The 18,484-nt window shown below is 38.0% G+C and overlaps 2 protein-coding genes across 4 annotated transcripts; one reads left to right on the forward strand and one right to left on the reverse strand.

Annotated features, from left to right (window-relative positions):
- Positions 1 to 48: 48 nt before the first annotated feature.
- LOC104717161 (protein SMAX1-LIKE 2-like) lies at positions 49 to 3,630 on the reverse strand. The gene is made up of 3 exons (XM_010434693.3): positions 2,013 to 3,630; positions 1,687 to 1,939; positions 49 to 1,559 (listed from the first exon to the last, which is right to left on the reverse strand). The coding sequence occupies exons 1-3, from the start codon at positions 3,221 to 3,223 to the stop codon at positions 216 to 218; spliced, it is 2,808 nt and encodes a 935-aa protein (XP_010432995.2). The 5' UTR covers positions 3,224 to 3,630; the 3' UTR covers positions 49 to 215.
- Positions 3,631 to 10,451: 6,821 nt separating this feature from the next.
- On the forward strand, positions 10,452 to 18,467 carry LOC104717164 (diacylglycerol kinase 7-like). Of its 3 annotated transcripts, none has more exons than XM_010434696.3 (9): positions 10,452 to 11,204; positions 11,630 to 11,752; positions 11,844 to 12,234; positions 12,339 to 12,421; positions 12,535 to 12,605; positions 12,716 to 12,793; positions 17,719 to 17,806; positions 17,889 to 18,005; positions 18,091 to 18,467. In XM_010434696.3, exons 1-9 carry the CDS (start codon positions 10,830 to 10,832, stop codon positions 18,247 to 18,249), a joined length of 1,485 nt encoding a protein of 494 aa, XP_010432998.2. In that variant the 5' UTR covers positions 10,452 to 10,829; the 3' UTR covers positions 18,250 to 18,467. The 3 variants fall into 3 exon arrangements, 2 of the variants coding, with proteins under 2 accessions (XP_010432998.2, XP_087325029.1); XR_015568326.1 differs by having other exon boundaries at positions 10,455 to 11,204; positions 12,704 to 12,793; XM_087468903.1 differs by lacking the exons at positions 10,452 to 11,204; positions 11,630 to 11,752; positions 17,719 to 17,806; positions 17,889 to 18,005; positions 18,091 to 18,467 and adding an exon at positions 14,465 to 17,689 and having other exon boundaries at positions 11,848 to 12,234; positions 12,716 to 14,174.
- Positions 18,468 to 18,484: the final 17 nt, after the last annotated feature.

Raw genomic sequence — 18,484 nt, forward strand, 5'->3', positions numbered from 1 at the left:
TTTCACCATTTTCATATCTAATTCTACTTTCATATATAACAAAGTCTGTGAGTTAATATTTTTATAACCTTTTTTTACTGTTCAAATATTTTACCGAACTCTTCCTGACCCCGCCAAAAGACGGTTCGGAGACATCATAATATTTACATCTTTACCCTCACCAATTCTCATAATTACGAAACTATCTTTCACCGGAAACACACAAAAAAAAAGAATCAAACGATCACCGTTCTGATACTACTCGGAAGATAGCCTCCGGAGATTCTATCACTCAGATCATCTTCAAGCTCAATCCTGATCACTGAATCTTCCGTAGACGAAACTCGAGATTTCACGGTATTCAAACTCGAACCCATTGCTTCTTCAACCCATTCCTCTAAGCTGATCTTACTTAGCCAAATCGCACCAGCTATTCTCTCTAAAGCGTCGTCTTCGATCTCCACTGTTGTTAATCCATCCACGGGACCGTTAGAGAAACGTTTCTTTAAAGAATCCGCCGTTCTGTTCTTGATCGAATCAAAATCGACCGGTCTAAAGAGTATGGTATCATCTGCTAAAGCCACTAGCTTCTGAACAAGGTTGCCATTATTATCTTCTTGATCGTGCTCGACCGTTACGTCGCTTGACGAATCGAATTCGGCTGCCTCGTTCAAGTCGAAACAAATCTCTTTCCTCTGCTTTGTTTGTTCATTGTCGCTATAAAGCCAGTTCGGTTTTCGTTTTCGGTTTTTGCTGCTGTTGCAACCAGATAGCCTTAACTGCCATCCTTTGCTCACCACCAGAGACTTTAGTCTTGTTTCATCGATAGGAGTAACGTTTTCAGCTGAACCGAACGATGAATTCGCGGTAAGGATTATAATGACGTTCCCTAGACTAACCTCGCGGCCATGCGAATCACTGATTCTCCCTCGTTCCATCGCTAGCTTCACGTTGTTACGTAGCAATACATCCGCTTCATCGATGTCTTCCAAAACAATAACCGCAAAAGGGTTTCTTCTCACCGCTTCCGCGAATCTATCCAACGCTGTTTTACCACGGAGGTTTAAACCATCGTCAGTCCTGGAACAAGAACCGAGGCTGATAGTTATCGGTTGGCTCCCCGAGACAAGATCTGATAACGCATAAGCCATTTTGCTCTTCCCTGTTCTGTCTGGACCTGTAAACATCAACCATATATCACCCTTTGATTTGCCGTTCCCGTGTTTGCATTCCGTGATGGCTGCAGCTACCGAAGACGCTGCATCGTGCTGCCACCAAACGCTTTTCGCTAAGCCTTTTAGTAGCTTCTTGAACAAATCGATATCAAACGAATCTCCTAGCTTTCCGAAACACCCTTCTCGGGTCTTCTTCTCAGGTGTGGATAAAACTCTGTTAGCCCGTCCAAGTACCAATTCCGTCCCGACCGGACTCCCCGGTGGAGTAATGTCCGATCTTGAGTTTAGTTTCATCATAGGCAACGTTGAAGAAACGATTCTTTCAGACACAGATTGATTCGAATGTAAACGAGAACACAAGTCGTTCCATTTCTTCTGCAACTCCACAATCTGTTGATCTTTCGTCTACATTAGACAAAAATCAAAATCACATTCTATTTTTTTTTTTTTGACAATACACATTTTTTTGACAAATCACATTCTATTTCCTTAATAGTAATATCTTGGAAACTAATTTGTCAAAATTACTTACCAGTTTCTTGTCACCATCATCGTTAGCTTTAGCGTTCTGCAACCACTGTGGCAAAACCGACCGGTTATTTCCGGTTAAATCTTTTTCCACCTTAGCTACGTCGTTTTCATAACTCCCCAAACACCGAGAGCAACAGCTCATTTTACTCATCGGAATCTGAAAGCTTCTCGTCGGAGATATTGCCCCAATTGAAATAATGTTATTGCTTAATAACATAGCGTTGTTGTTACTATTATTATTGTTGCTCCCAAGCCTAACCAAAACAAAAACATCAAGAATCAGAATTAAAAATCAAAACTTGAAATTGAATAAAGAAGCGAACCAACCTTGGGAACATCGCCGGAAGAGACGATTTGGCGGCGATGGGCATAGCTTGAAGATCCCAATCATTCTCCATTGATGGATAATAAACTTGGCATCGTAGATAAGTCTCACAAGTAGCTGTACCAATGAAACATAACCTTCCTTTGTATCTCTCCAGAAGCTTTCTCATCTCCGTCACTGCTCCGCCGTTCGCCGCCGGATGTTCCACTAACCATTTCAGATCGCCGAGATCAAGAACAACACCGCCACCACCACCGATCCGAGTCTCTACCAAACCGGAGGTTTCGCCAAACCTCGTCGCTAATTGTGAAACTAACTCTTTCTCTAAACGGATCACCTGAAAGTCACGAAGCGGTCCGTCGGAGAACTCGCCGTTCTCGATCTTCTCGAGAATCTCTTTCACCAGAATATGAGGCTCTGAGTCTCCAACGAGAACCGGGTTACGTTTCCGGGTTCGGATCATAATCTCAATGACCCGTTTCGTTTCATCGGTCCTCTGTACCATCATCATCCCACTTTGCATCCCAACGCCGTGTTGTTGTTGTAACCGGGGATTAAGATAAAGATTCCGGTTAACCGGAGTTGGTACGGAACGATAACCAAACCCAATTGAAGACGGGTTTAAAATCTCGGTTTGTCTCGAGTTAGAAGAAACAGAGTTACCACCAATCAACAACGACTGTTCGATCGCTGATTTAACGGCGGGGCTAGAGAAGCTAGCTTCACGCATGACCCGACTCACACTCGGGTCATCAAGAATCGATATTATAAGCTGCTCGAGCTCAACTTTAACGGCTAAGAGAGGTTGCTGCTGTTGCTCGGGACAACCACGTCGTTGATGAGCTTGAGCGCGTTTCAAAGCGGCGGTTAAAGCGTTAGAAAGAAGCGGTTCTTGCGTTTGCGACGGAGAAGAAGAAGAAGACGACGAAGTAGTGGTTGTTGTTGTAGTTGATGATGTAGTAGGGAGGCGTTCGAGGGCGACGCTGAAACAGAGCTCAAGAGCACGACACTGGAGAGGGTGAGAAGAGTTAGGGTGAGATTTGATACAAGCTTGTCGGAGATAACCAGAGGAAGAAGATAAGAGAGTAGCAGCCACGTGGAGCGGCGTGGTGTGGCCATGGTTACGACGTGTCGCTTCGGCAATCGACTGGTTTAAAACAGTCGCTGCTTCCGGCGTCAGCGTTTGCTGTATTGTAACCAAATCTGCTCTCATCTCCACAGAAACTTTTCTTGACAAGAAAGTTTTAATCTTTATTTTTTTGGGGGTTTCTTTCAGCTTTGTTTATCTTATAAAGAAGAAGAAGAAGGAGAAACCTTTGCATAAAGAACTTTTTGGACCGGCCAAAGAAGATGTCAAAAAACTTTTAAAGGGTCACGAAAAAATGTATAGAGAAGAAAAAGAAAAAAAAAAGTTGTTTTAACACAAAAGATGGCTTTTTACAGGAAAAACAAAAGGCTGATCAACAGAAAGGTAAAAATGGATGCTTTGTTTTGAATTCTTTTTTTTTTTTTGGTTGAAAAAAAAAGAAAAAGGAAAAGGTTTGGATCATTTGGCTTCTTCACAAAGAAGAACTCTCTCATTACCTATTTGAAATTTTATTCGACGCCAAAGTATATATTACAGGGGTTTAAAACTACCAAATTAACCTTTTTTGTATGAGTGTGACAAAATGCCTCAAAGTCATTAACTAGGTTTGAAAACACATAGTCCTAGTCCTATTATTTTCTTAATTAACATCCAGTTACAATTCGTAAAATTTTAGTTGAGATTAAAGTATCATTTTTTTTCTTTTCATCATACACTCAAATTAAAAATACCAAGATATGTCTAAAAAGGTGGGAGTACGACGCTCTGGTTTCAGTGTCAATCTTTCGTAATTCTTTTTTTAACTTTTTTGGTGTAGCTTAACAGATACTAGTATTAGCCGAAAAAAAAAAACAGATACTAGTATTATTCCACTAACTGGATATTGATGTTTACTACTACTACTGCTAAACTAAACGTTATGAAAAAAAAAAAGAGAATTAATAAATCCAAATCAAATTACTAATTAAATGAAATGAATGTGAAAAAAAAACAAGAAAAAAAAAGGGGGGGGGGGGGGAAAAGGAGCGCAACTAATAAAGTTTTTGATGACGAAACAAAAAAGGTTGAATCTAGTCAGAGAGTAATGAGACAAAAGTGTTCACGCGTTTTAAACCTTAGCGCGTGTACGAAACCGCTTGAGTGGTTATTTGACTCGTGTGATCGGTGTATGTCACGCGCTATCAAAAACGTGAGTTGTGAGTTTTTGTTTATTCCCTTTTTTAAAATTAATTTTTTTTGGGGGGGGGGGTATTTTTGTATTTTTGTATTTTGAATATAAAAAAAAAATCAGACACGCAATCCCTGCAAAAAGAATCGACTCAAAAAGCATTTTTCACCTTTTTCGTATTTTTGCCTTTCTCTCTCTGTCTCTGTCTCTTTTCCGCCGATCTAAAAGGCTCTTTCTTTTAATTTTTTTTTTTTAATTGGAGTTAGATTTTTGGAAATTTTAATTTGAGTCAGATAATCTTGTCAGTATTATAATTTTGAAAAAAATAATTAGGTTTTTATTCTTTATGTTTTATTGAAATAAAATCTGTAGAAGATATAATAATTAAACTTTCAAGTTTTTTTGTTCTTTCTTATTCATGCTTATAAAAGTTGATAGAATTAGATTACAAGTTTTGTAGTGACTGATTGCTTCAGACTATTATAGCTTCTGTCTTTTAAATGTATCATAGATCATGTGCCAGTCTTCTTGCTTTTAGATTCGGAAACTGAAAATACAAATCCAAAGTGTCACTATCCATTTGTAACCAACATACACTTTTCTAATCAGGAAAACGAGAATAAGTATTTTTATTTTACGGACCAAAATAAGTGTAACAAATTTGATACTATAGCATAAACTTGAATTATATACCAAATCATAATAACCAACTGCCGCACGACAACTTGATAATCCTTTTGGAACAAGGAAAGATAAATTACAAAGATTATTGAATTCTTTTTTTTTTTTTTTGATCTTGTTACCAACTCACCTTGTACCATTATTTAGATAGAAGAATAATTAATGCAGAGACAAGAATGGTAAGGTCATCACATGTGCCGATGTGCTAAGCCGACCCAATAAATTCCGAGACCTATTTAGTACCCCTACTCAAATCTTTTTGTGCTAAAATCACTCTTACTTCTTTCTACACCAAACATATTGTCTTTATTTCATTTGTTACCCTTCTCATCTCATCATTGTATTATCCCTACGAAACTTAATGAATACTCTAATACTTGTACAAGATTCAAATATTCAGAAACCAATAATGCCATAGACCACAAATACACACATGGGAAATAAAATACTACATATATTCATGCTTCATACAACGTTATACGTGTCTTTTACTTTCTTATTGATTTACTATGATATACATCTAATTATATGCTAATAACTAAATCCATAAACAACTAATGTAAGGAGGTGATCAACAGGATTTCGGATTACAAAAATCTAGGATTTGTGACACTTCACAACTTTCAAACATGGAGGAGAAACAAGTCCTTGCAAGTATTTGAATCAAGTTACTTTTCCATGCGATTTACCATCGTCATGAAATATTGTAGTCGTTGTATAAATCAAATTTAGCTTTACAAATGTCGTAATCATTTTTTTATAGAAAGAAGAAAAGGTAGAAAGATAAAATAATTGGGGAAAGAGTAACGCACGCTTTGCCTTTAGGGTTACGCGTTTATCGAGTTCTTCACTCACTTTTTAACCAACTCCTTTGCAGCCTTTTTACACCAAACTTTTCTCTGTTATACTCCTCTCTTGTCCAGTTCCACACCTCTTCTTTCCAACTTTCGAATAATCTCTTTTAATTATTACTACTATTACCCGTAGCCATGATTTAAAAAATATTTAGGAATCCTGCAATTAAAAATAGTTATTATTTCAAATGAAACATTGTCACTAATCTTACTATTCATTTAGCGTTGTTCACTTGCAACGTATATATATATATATATCCGATCATATACAAACATTTGATTATCTTAAGACATATACAAACATTTGATTATCTTAAGACATATACAAACATTTGATTATCTGAACAGCTATATGAATAAGACATATCTTCTAATTTGTGTTCTCCAAACGCTTGGCGAACACAAATTAGAAGAACACAAATAAGACATCATATTTAGCCATATTATCCAATCTAAAGAACATTCTCTATTCATATTAGAGGGTCATATAGCCTCGATAAGCCAAAGTCGCTCAAACCCTAATCTTTGATCAAGATCAAGCCAAATATCTCACCCTTGCTCTTAAAGACTGATGAGTAGATCTTTGAAGAGACAACGCTTCCGCAACTTGAACTTAATACTATTAAAACCATCACACATGAATTTTTATTTTTCATGTACATGAAACATAGTATAAACTATAAAGATTAACTCAACCAACCCGCTAAATAGCATAATGTAAACGGATGCGGACTTTATGAATAATCGTCTTCGTAATCAGAATTGGACTATTTTCGAGTTGACCAATTGTTCTGGTTTACATTGCAAACCGAATAAAATGTACTTGTCTACGATCGGGTCTTTGGGTTCTCGGATCCAAAATAATGGTCTCCGAGACAACGGAAATTGTCGTGTAGCGATAGAACAAAAATAATAAAGCTGACGCCAAGAAGAGAATAGTTTTATTGTGGAGAAAAAAAGTGCTTGTTTGAAAAGAAGTTAAAGAGTTTCAGCTTTCTGCATTTATTACAACTTCACGTACAACTCTTGTCGACCTTCTGTGTCTTTTGATGCCTATCTCCATTTTGCCCTTAATCTCTCTGTCCTTCGATAAGTAGAAAAGTTAGCACACAAAAGTCATACAATACTAGTGTTTTTCCTAATATTCGAATTTAATGATACTAATCAAAAAACAAAATATTGTAGTGTGCAGAAAAAAAAACAGGTTAGTTTCTATAGTGATCAAAGGAAATCTGATTTTCTTGGATTTTTTATTTATTTTATTTTAACAAACAAGTTTGTAACATTTGCTAGAAAATATAACACTTTCTTTTCTAATTTCGTTAAATCTTTGAATGTTCGAGTTTTGTGTTTCCTTCCAAATTTTTCTAGTAATTTTTTTTCCACCATAATATTGTAGGCCAATAAAAGATGAGAGGTACCGACTAGTTGTGCAATCAATGCATTCATCATTACAAAAGTTGAATTCTCTTTGACGCGTTTAGGGACTCCCCAAAAAGGTCTACCTTTTCCATTTTAAAGGAGCACAAAATTTAAATGCGATTTCTTTTTCCATAAGGTACTTGATCATGGGCAGATGAAAAAGCCTTCGTCAAAGGCTACTTATTAAACATATAGAGACTATCATATATACATACAGCGCCATTTAGTTTTTTCACTTGTCCAAAGTCTTTTTTCTGATTCATAATTCAAGAAAAAAAAATGAAACATCCTAGCGCTATAACATTGGAACACAAAAATTTCAGCAAGTTAGTTTTTATTCATAATGTTTTATTTTTGTGTAACGTTTTGATTTATATTTCACCAAATTCTATCATATGTTCTGTTGTTTAGTACTATAATGCCACATCATGATTGAGCTTGTGGGTATTGATTTCATGCGATTACCTCTTAAAGCCAAATAGTGCAATCCATTTAGTGTAAAATTATACTTACTACCAAATAGTATAAGATTTATCGACCATCGAAAACATTGATTCCACTGAATCTTTTTATTGTTCAGCTATTTAGACATTTTGGAGAGTCCATTAGAACACCTAACAAAACAAAGTCCCCACATTAGCATCACTGTTTTAAACCCCATTGTTCTTCCACTATGGTGACAAACAATACTTATATTTTTCCGACAACACTTTTTTTTATATGAACATGAACTGGAATTTCATCTTTATTACTACAATAAGCGATGGAATGCTAACGTTTTAATAAGAGGTGTTGTACTGAAAAAAAAAACAAGATACTTGAGCAATTGGCCTCAAATGAAAACTAAACCATAAGTTGACGTAAAAAAAAAAAAACCATGATCATATTTCATATAGACAGGGCCTCTCCATGTAGAAAAATATTTGATGCTCCAATGATCAGAGGCGAATTAAAGAAGGATTTATTCAAAAGTTGAACTAATTTGTCATTAAGCTACGAAACCTATTCTTAAATCTCAACTAAACCCATTAAGTTCATTATTGGTAGGGCCGAATCACATCGATGGCTCGCTTTTCTTTCTTGTATAATAAATACAAATTCTTAGGTGTACTTTAGGTGATTCAAGTGTCACATGATGCCATACTTATTTCTTTCAAAACATCCTTAATTACAGTAATTTTATTTATTTATCCATTTTCTAATGATATGCAGTCAGACTAATCTTTGAAATTACGTAACTTCAACAACATATGCAAAACTTGGATGTATGTGCATCCATGAGTAATTAAAATATCAGCATCGTCCGAATTCATGACTCGAGTTGTTATACACAAACCACGCTAAATTAGACCCAAAAGTCAGTCTATCGATTAAATATTAATTTGATTTAGGCAATTGTAATTTAATCGATATAAATATAATAGTTTAGTTCTAAGTAATATAATCCGGATCAAATAAAAATCCCACGCCAACTTTTTGGTCCATTATTGTCTATATTTTATAGATTCCAGTAGTCGAACCTCAGTGTCAAAGGAACTAAGGAAGAAGGCTAAGCAGCCCAAACCAACTCACTTAAGCATTTTAAAAATCTAGCGGTGAAGCTAATATATATATATATATATATATGTAGCTGAAGCCTCAAACCCGCATTACCCTTGTTTGGAACATTTGGGTTCATATCATCATATGCCAATGCCGACAGATTTCGTTCCGCTACTTCCAAATGCACGAGTCGATGTGGATTATAGCATGACGTGTAGTACTTTTTTTTTTAGTCCTTGCAATTTAAATTCTTCAAGATGAAGAAATTTAACAATTTTGATTCCGTTCAGAAATAAGGAGTTGAAAATTGAAATATTTAGAATTTGTTTCTTCAACTCGTAAAATCCTTTCTTGGACGCGGTTTCGCGACTTTGACGTTCAGATAATGTGAATGTATGGTACATGTCCACCATCTTCCCCTCTTACGTTGACGGTCGACAACTTTTTGCAAGTCGTCCAATTTCCATTTCTGTCATATACATATTTTTTCCCACCTCAACCTATTTATATCTTCACTATATGCTAATCTACTCAATTTAATTAATTTCCATTGATGAAAGATCCAATTTGAAATTAATATGAAAGCGACCAAATTTTATTTATGATTAGAAAAGGATGCCTAACCAATAACAAATTAACAATAATGAATTTCATTAGCATTTGGATGTATTAAAAAAATCCTGGAAATAGTTATGTTGGTCCATATAAAAACTAACTTATGTATGAGAATTAGTAAACAGGAATTGAAGTTTTGTCCTTTTTTATTTACACCTATTAATTTAGACCATAAAACCATTAACCAATATGCTGTAATGGGCTTTTGAAAAATAAGATAACAGTTGTATGGATCCTAAAATTCAACACTTCGGCTCATACGTGAGTGGACTCCTACTAAACCAATAGAGAAAATCAAGAACCGCACCGGTTTGATTCCAATTAAAATATAAATTTCGTTATATGTAAATTTAGTAAACTAGAGAGTCCGTAGAAGACAACACAAAAGGAGCGAAAACACACAATTTAGGATCAAACCGGTGAAATTTAGCCGCATAATTTAAGCATATATGTTTATAAACTCTTTAAGGTCAAAGTCTCTTGACTTGACTCAAATAACAACACACAGTTACACTTCATGGCACCCTCCATTACTGTATTAATATACTTGCTTTTACTCAGTTGCTAGTAAGAATGACACGCCATCGACAAGTTACTCTTTGTTTCCATCAAATCAAAGCCAAGAAAAGTTTTAAAGAAGCCGGGTAGGTGACACGAGGAAATAAATGTCGTCGAAATAATGTACTGCATATGTAACTTTGTTATCCACATTATAATGTATGACTCTAGTCTCTACTCTCTAGCAAATGAAAGAAAATTCAAATAAATGGTTATGTAACTCAACGGTATGCAATAAATATATAAATGCGTATCTCCTAACCAGAAAAGAAAATGAATATTTTGGACAGCTTCACGATCTAACACACACACACACCAAGTAGGGCAATAATCATAAATATGCCCATATGTCATACTGGCATAGTCCCACTGCTACATTAATTGTCCCTTTTACCCTTTTTTACTAATCTTGACGTGAACAGCAGCATTTAATACAATCTTTCTATAAACTTACATATTCGTGTATCAATCAAATTTTGCAGATATATTAGTGGCTTAACTTAAAGGAAAGAAAGGTGCACACAAAAAAAAAAAAAAAAAAAAAACTTAAAGGTAAGAAATAAGTTTGTTCCTTGTTAGTCGCCTTGAAAAATGGTCACAAGAAAAATCAAAGACTTAATAGTGGTAGTTCTGTAAATTCAGGGTGCTAAAAAGGGTATTTTTGTTTTAATAAAAAGAAACAATATTTGTTCGGGGAAATCTAGACACGTTTAAATACGAACATCGAAGTACACCAGTTTTGATTTGCTCTGTCTTCGAAAAGTAATCTTTATAGTAAAAAAATGACACAAAACCAAACTGTCATATGACATTATTGAATTAGTCTATTTGTTTTGTCTTCACAATTTTTGTTTTTGGTTTTCAAAAAATTGTTTCTTCGAAGGATTTGATAATGGAGGAGACACCGAGATCAGTCGGAGAAGCGTCGACGACTAATTTTGTGCCGGCGGAGACACGACCGTCGGCGAAGAAAGATGCGGTGACGATGAAAGGTTGCGGTTTTGCTAACCTTGCGTGGGTTGGTGTAGATAAGGAGGAGCTTCGAGGGAGGTTAGCTATGCCTGAGTATCTCCGTCTCGCTATGAGAGATTGTATCAAGCGGAAAGATTCAACGGCGGTTCCTGATCATTTGCTGCTACTTCCTGGCGGCGCTGTTGCGGAGATGGCTCCTCACGCTCCAATGGTTGTGTTCATTAACCCGAAAAGTGGAGGTCGTCATGGTCCTGTTCTTAAACAGAGGCTTCAACAGTTGATGACCGACGAACAGGTCAATGAGCTCATTTTACTTAACTAATTTTGCTGAGCTCAGATTTTTGTGGGATTCTTATTTGAAGAGGATCTTAAAAAATCTGGAATTAGGTTTAAAGACTGTTGGATTCACTCTGATCTGAGAGCTACCACATTCTTATTGTTCTGACATGATCAAGCTTTCTGTTTTTCTCTCTCATTCTGTTTTGAAGGAGTTATAAACTGTTTTAGTCCTGTTGATTAGTTGATGTACTTGCTAGTGAAGGTTAGAACTTTTGTTGTCTCATACAATAGTGGAAACTTTAAATCTTGGATTTTTTATAAGCAAATCTATGTTGTTATTTGAAGTGTGACATAGTTTGGAGTTTTGTGAAGTTATTTTTGGTGTGTCTTTTTGGTACTTGGTACTTAGTTTGTTAGCTCATGTTGGATTTGTAATTACAGGTATTTGATCTCACAGAAGTGAAGCCTCATGAATTTGTACGGTATGGTTTGGCATGCTTGGAGACATTGGCAGCCAAAGGAGATGAGTGTGCAAGAGAATGCAGAGAAAAGATGCGGATCATGGTGAGTATATACTTCCACATCATGAATGCTTTACGTTTAGCAATTAGGATTAAATTTGTTAAGTTAGCGGCAATGGTGATGATGATGATAGGTAGCAGGTGGTGATGGTACTGTTGGTTGGGTTCTTGGATGTCTTGGTGAGCTTCACAATGACGGTAAATCACATATTCCTCCCGTTGGAGTTATCCCTCTTGGTACAGGAAATGACCTCTCCAGGAGTTTTAGTTGGGGTGGTTCATTCCCTTTTGCTTGGAGATCTGCTATGAAAAGAACATTACATCGAGCAACTTTGGGTACCGTTTCTGGATTAGATAGCTGGAAGATTGTTGTGTCAATGCCATCTGGAGAAGTCGTTGATCCTCCTTATTCTTTGAAGCCTACAACAGAGGAAACTGCACTTGATCAGGCTTTGGATGCTGACAGAGATATACCTCCTAAAGCAAAGTCCTATGAAGGAGTGTTCTACAACTACTTTAGCATAGGTTTGTACTAATAAACCAACTTTATCTTTCCAAATGCTTAACAAGTTTCTACATATTAGTAGTCTTTTTGTGGTAATTTCTTGTTTTTTTCTCGTGTTGGCAAGGTATGGATGCTCAAGTTGCATATGGATTCCACCATCTTCGCAATGAGAAACCATACCTAGCTCAAGGCCCTGTTACAAATAAGGTTGTTATAGATCAGAATCTTCATCATTCTTGTCTATGTTGCACACTAATTAGCTGTTTTGTTTTTTTCGGTTTGTAATGATATTATGAATCACACTAGTTTCGGTTTTGCAGCTTATTTATTCAAGTTACAGTTGCACTCAGGGTTGGTTTTGCACGCCTTGTGTCAGCGATCCTAGTTTAAGGTTAGAGCATTTCCATTTTCCAGTGAAGAGAGTAAAAGCCTTTTTGTTTCCATCTTCTACTAAAACTCCTCTCCCTTAAGTTGACATGTTGTGGTAAGATGAATTTGCAGGGGACTTAGAAACATTATGAAAATACACATTAAAAAAGCAAATTGCTCCGAATGGGAAGAGATCCATGTTCCTAAAAGGTAATTTATAAACTAATCTTTATCATTGGTTAAAAAATAAAAACTAAAAATATGGCTTCACTTACCAGTTACTATATTGGAATGAATACAACCTCGCTATATAAGGAAATGCTATCTATTCATTTACGATCATATAGCGTACATATCTCTAATTGATATCGTTATTGTAATTAGGCATTTAAGTCTATAGCTTCTTCACCAAGTCTAGGTCTGTATATATCTTTGCCTTTGTGGCTTGTTAATAACAAAAGAAAACATTCAGTCTCTTTCTGTTCATGGTATCAGAGCCATCACGGCAAAACAAAAATGAGTGAACAAGTTGAGAACAGTGAGAATGTGAGAAACGAGTCAGGGGCTGATGTCGGAAAAACTAACTCGACATATCAGTTGTCTGCAACTGAAAATCCCGGCGGAATCATTGCTCAGGTGCAATTAACCGGTGAAAATTTTGATGAATGGGCGCAAGCAATCAGATCTACTTTGCGTGTGAAGAAAAAGTTTGGATATGTCGATGGGACTGTGGAGAAGCCAAAGGAGGACGCACCGGAGTATGAGGATTGGATGTCCGTCAACTCCATGGTGGCTTTATGGATTCTCAACACCATCGAACCAAAGGTGCGTAGGACACTTGGTAACAAAGACAACCCGAAGGATCTATGGCAAGAGATCAAAGATCGCTTTTCTGAAGGCAATGGGCCAAGAATTCAAGAGATCAAGGCTGAGTTAGCAAACTGTCGTCAACAAGGGATTAACCTTATTGATTACTTTGGAAAATTACAGATCCTATGGGAGGATCTGTTGAACTATGATCAGTTCCCGACGTGTCAATGCAGTGGATGTACCTGCGACTTGCGTCTTCAGTTGGAGAAGAAAAGAGAGGATGATAAGGTGCATCAGTTTCTTCTTGGTCTTAACGATGAGGTTTATGGTGGTCTCCGCACAACAATCATCAGCAGCGAGCCACTCCCAAACCTGAATCAAGTTTATTCCAAGGTGAAAGCAGTGGAACGTGTACGTACGGTGATGAGGAATCGAGAGGAGCAAGGCACGCAAGCTGCAGTACAACTCGCAAAACCTTTTGAAGCACCAGAAGATAAAAGCAAGCTTCTCTACTCTCATTGCAAACGACGTGGCCATACCAAGGAGTCATGTTTTCAATTGGTTGGTTATCCACAATGGTGGGGTGAGAGAGGAGGCAAATCAGTTCGTGGCCGTGGATCTGGGGGAGTTGCAAGAGCTAATGCAACGCAGGTCTTAGGATCTGAAGATCACAACGCCGAAGCTTCAAGGAGTGGTTTCACTGGTCTCAATAATGATCAGTGGAAGACATTGATGCAGCTCCTCGAAAACCAGAACAAGGGGCCATCGAATCGACTAAGTGGTAAGCCTAATTCTCTTGACTGGGTTCTTGATACTGGCGCTTCTAATCATATGACAAGTAGTTCTGCCTTTCTTAGTGATATAACAACAATCCTATCCTGTCAAATTGGTCTTCCAGATGGTCATACGACTACAACAGACAAGAAAGGGATAGTTTGTTTCAATGATAATTTCTCATTGCAGAATGTATTGTTGGTTCCTCAGTTGCGTTGTAATCTGATCTCTGTTTCACAACTCGTAAAGGACTACGAATGTGTGATGCAAGTTGCTAACATCGGGTGTGTGTTACAGGACCGTACAACGAGGGCGTTGATTGGCGCAGGTGAATTACGAGGAGGTCTCTTCCGACGCATAGGAATTTTTTCTGCTTTTCGCATGAATAACAATGGAGCCGAAGATATTTGGCACTAGAGGCTTGGCCATCCGTCAAATGGCGTATATGATTTGCTTCCAGTTCTTAGTAAACGAGTTTCTGATTTTTCATCTTGTGATGTATGTTTGCGAGCTAAACAAACTCGCGATACGTTTCATTCAAGTATTAATAAAGCATCGAGGATATTTGAATTAGTACACTTGGATGTATGGGGACCCTATCACACCTCTAGTACCTGCAACTCCAACTACTTTCTAACCATTGATGATGATTTTTCACGCGGGACTTGGGTATATTTGCTCCACGACAAAGCTCAAGTCAAGAATATATTTTCCCGCTTTATGAAACTTGTTTCTTGCGAGTTTGATAAGCAAGTTCAATTTTTCCAAAGTGACAACGACACTGAATTTGTGTGTATGTGTGACATGTTTGCTGAACACGGTATCATTCATCAAACGTCATGTGTCGGTACACCACAACAAAACGGGAGAGCAGAGAGGAAGCACCGTCACTTATTAAACGTTGCTCGAGCTCTGCTTTTTCAATCCAATCTACCTGTGAAATTTTGAGGCGAGAGCATTTTAACTGCTGGTTATGTCATCAATCGCACGCCCTCTGCGCTACTCCAAGGAAAAACCCCTTATGAACTGCTTTACGGTGTTGCTCCGGAGTATGATAATCTCAAGGTCTTTGGTTGTTTAGCCTATGCTCACAATCAACAGCGGGGTGGTGACAAATTCACCTCTAGAAGTAAGAAATGCATTTTTGTTGGATATCCATTTGGCAAGAAAGGTTGGACTCTATTTGATCTCAAGACTGAGCAAATTTTTGTCTCTCGTGATGTAGTATTTGTTGAGGGTGTGTTTCCGTCTTATGATCTGTCTCACGGTGCTTCTCAAGTTGATGTCAACTTAGATGGTGATTGGCTTCCTGATGAATCCCCATCATCTCCTACTATTGGTGACTCAAGTCTCGTTCCGGATGTTGATGTACCTAGTGACGGCATTGTTCACTCTCCATCATCATCTGGGTCTCTTGATCCAACACCATAAAATGAGCCAGAAAACTCTATTAGTCATGGGCCTGAGCCCAACCCAGCAGACACATCATCGTCTTCTTCTTCCGCTGATACTCATCACACGGTTGAGCCCGACGATTCCAACGACAGAGAGGGCTCCTCCGACGATGAACCTGCACCTGTTGAAGCACTGGGTCGTGGACAGCGAGCAAAGCAACCTTCGATTAAGCTGAAGGATTTTGTGCTCCGTACGGTGACTGCTGGTCCGATTTTGCCGGAACCCACCTGTCCTTTCCCAATTTCGGACATTCTGACCTCTGAGGAATTCTCTCCATAGCACCGCGCTTTTCTCATGTCCCTTACTCACAGCACCGAACCCACCACTTTACGAAATGCGATGACTGACACGCGATGGACTGCGGCCATGGGGTCCGAAATTGATGCTCATGGCATTAATCACGCATGGGACATCACTGAATTACCGAAAGGTAAGAAAGCTTTAGGATGCAAATGGGTATACCGAATCAAATATCTTGCCGACGGCACCATTGAGCGCTATAAAGCGCGTTTAGTAGTTCTTGGCAACAACCAAAAGGAGGGTGTCGATTATTCAGAAACCTTCGCCCATGTGGTCAAGATGACTACCATTCGAACCACACTCAAGGTTGCTGCTGCTCGAAATTGGTCCTTACATCAAATGGATGTACATAACGCATTCTTACATGGCGATTTGAATGAGGAAATTTATATGAAACTGCCTCCAGGTTTTCATCCTGAGAATGGTGAACGCAACCTTGTTTGTCGCCTTCGGAAATCTCTTTATGGCCTTCGACAGGCGCCTCGATGCTGGTTCGAGAAACTGCAAACAGCATTACTTCGGTATGGTTTCAAACAATCTTATCGAGATTACTCGTTATTCACATTACAATGAGGTGCTATTCAGCTTTATGTTTTGGTTTATGTGGATGACTTAGTCATTACGGGAAGCTGCTTAGACTCAATTTCAGAGTTCAAAGAGTATTTGAGTACTTGTTTTCACATGAAAGATCTCGGGGCTCTCAAATATTTTTTGGGTATAGAGGTCACAAGGAGAACCGATGGGATTTTCCTTAACCAAAGGAATTATGCACTCGATATTCTCCAAGAAACTGGTCTTCTCAACTGTCAACCTGAAACGTTCCCCATGGAACAGCAACACAGTCTTGGTCGCGTCAACAGCCCTCTGTTAGCTGAACCCGCGCTGTATCGCCGCCTGGTTGGACGCCTGATCTACCTTCTTGCCACAAGACCAGATCTGACGTACTCAGTTCACATCTTGTCTCAGTTTATGCAACGACCAACACATGCTCATTGGGATGCTGCTCTTCGCGTGGTACACTACCTACAAGGTTCCCCTGGCCAAGGTATTCTTTTAAGTTCAGATAATGACCTGCAGCTCACTGGTTGGTGTGATGCAGACTGGGCGGGTTGTCCTGTTAATCGCCGCTCACTCACTGGCTGGTTTGTCTCCCTTGGCAACTCGCCCTTATCTTGGAGATCAAAGAAACAGAATGTTGTCTCCATGTCCTCAGCGGAAGCAGAGTATCGCAATATGTCTTTAACACTTCGTGAGCTCAAATGGTTAAAAGGTTTGTTAGAAGATTTAGGCGTCCAGCAAGCCCAACCGATTGATCTGCATTGCGACAGTCAAGCAGCGATTCATATAGCTGCAAATCCAGTCTTCCATGAGCGTACGAAGCATGTCGAACTCGACTGTCACAACGTGCGTGACGCAGCTAAAGCTCGACTCATTCGACTTCATTTTGTTCGTTCGGCGTCTCAGCTTGCGGATGTTTTCACCAAAGCCTTAGGACGTCGGGATTTCGAAGGTCTCATTGGCAAGTTGGGCCTTCACGATCCTCAGTCTCCAACTTGAGGGAGGGTATTGGAATGAATACAACCTCGCTATATAAGGAAATGCTATCTATTCATTTACGATCATATAGCTGTAAATATCTCTAATTGATATCGTTATTGTAATTAGGCATTTAAGTCTATAGCTTCTTCATCAAGTCTAGGTATGTATATATCTTTGCCTTTGTGGCTTGTTAATAACAAAAGAAAACATTCTGTCTCTTTCTGTTCATACTATCTCTGTGGTTTGGTATTGTATAGCGTGAGATCTATTGTGGTATTGAATCTTTACAACTACGGAAGTGGAAGACATCCATGGGGTAATCTCAGACCAAAATATTTAGAGAAGGTAATGTTTTATCTATAACACTAACCTTTAGGTATATATTGCTTTCTCTACAAGCTTTAACAAGATTGGTTTTTATAAACAGAGAGGATTTGTGGAGGCGCATTGTGACGACGGGCTGATAGAGATATTTGGTTTAAAGCAAGGTTGGCATGCTTCATTTGTAATGGCTGAATTCATCTCAGCTAAGCACATTGCTCAGGTATTTAAGAAAAAACACTCAACAACAGCTTCTCTAAATTAACCGGTGCAACCTCGGTTTTGTTTGATCTTCTATTGTTGTTTAGGCGGCTGCGATTAGATTTGAACTAAGAGGAGGTGATTGGAAAAATGCCTTCTTGCAAATGGATGGTGAGCCATGGAAGCAACCGATGAAGAGTGATTATTCGACTTTCGTTGAGATCAAAAAGGTTCCTTTTCAATCGTTAATGATCAACGGCGAATGATCGATGAAAACTCATTTCTATTTTTATGTAAAAGAGAAAAAAAAGAAGCATATGATTCTTTTTAGTATTTCTTGGTCGATCAATTAGTTAAAAATAGTGATCCTTTGTTCAGCTTTATGCTGCTGTTCTTGTTGTTGTGTTATTATGTGCTAGTGAAGCATTTAACTTTTTGTATTTATGTATTGAAAAAAGAGAGAATTTATGATAACGTTTCAGCATTTCTTCTTTATATATA

The sequence above is a fragment of the Camelina sativa genome, chromosome 10 (assembly GCF_030686135.1).
Source record: "Camelina sativa cultivar CO46 ecotype springtype chromosome 10, ASM3068613v1".
NCBI lineage: Eukaryota > Viridiplantae > Streptophyta > Magnoliopsida > Brassicales > Brassicaceae > Camelina > Camelina sativa.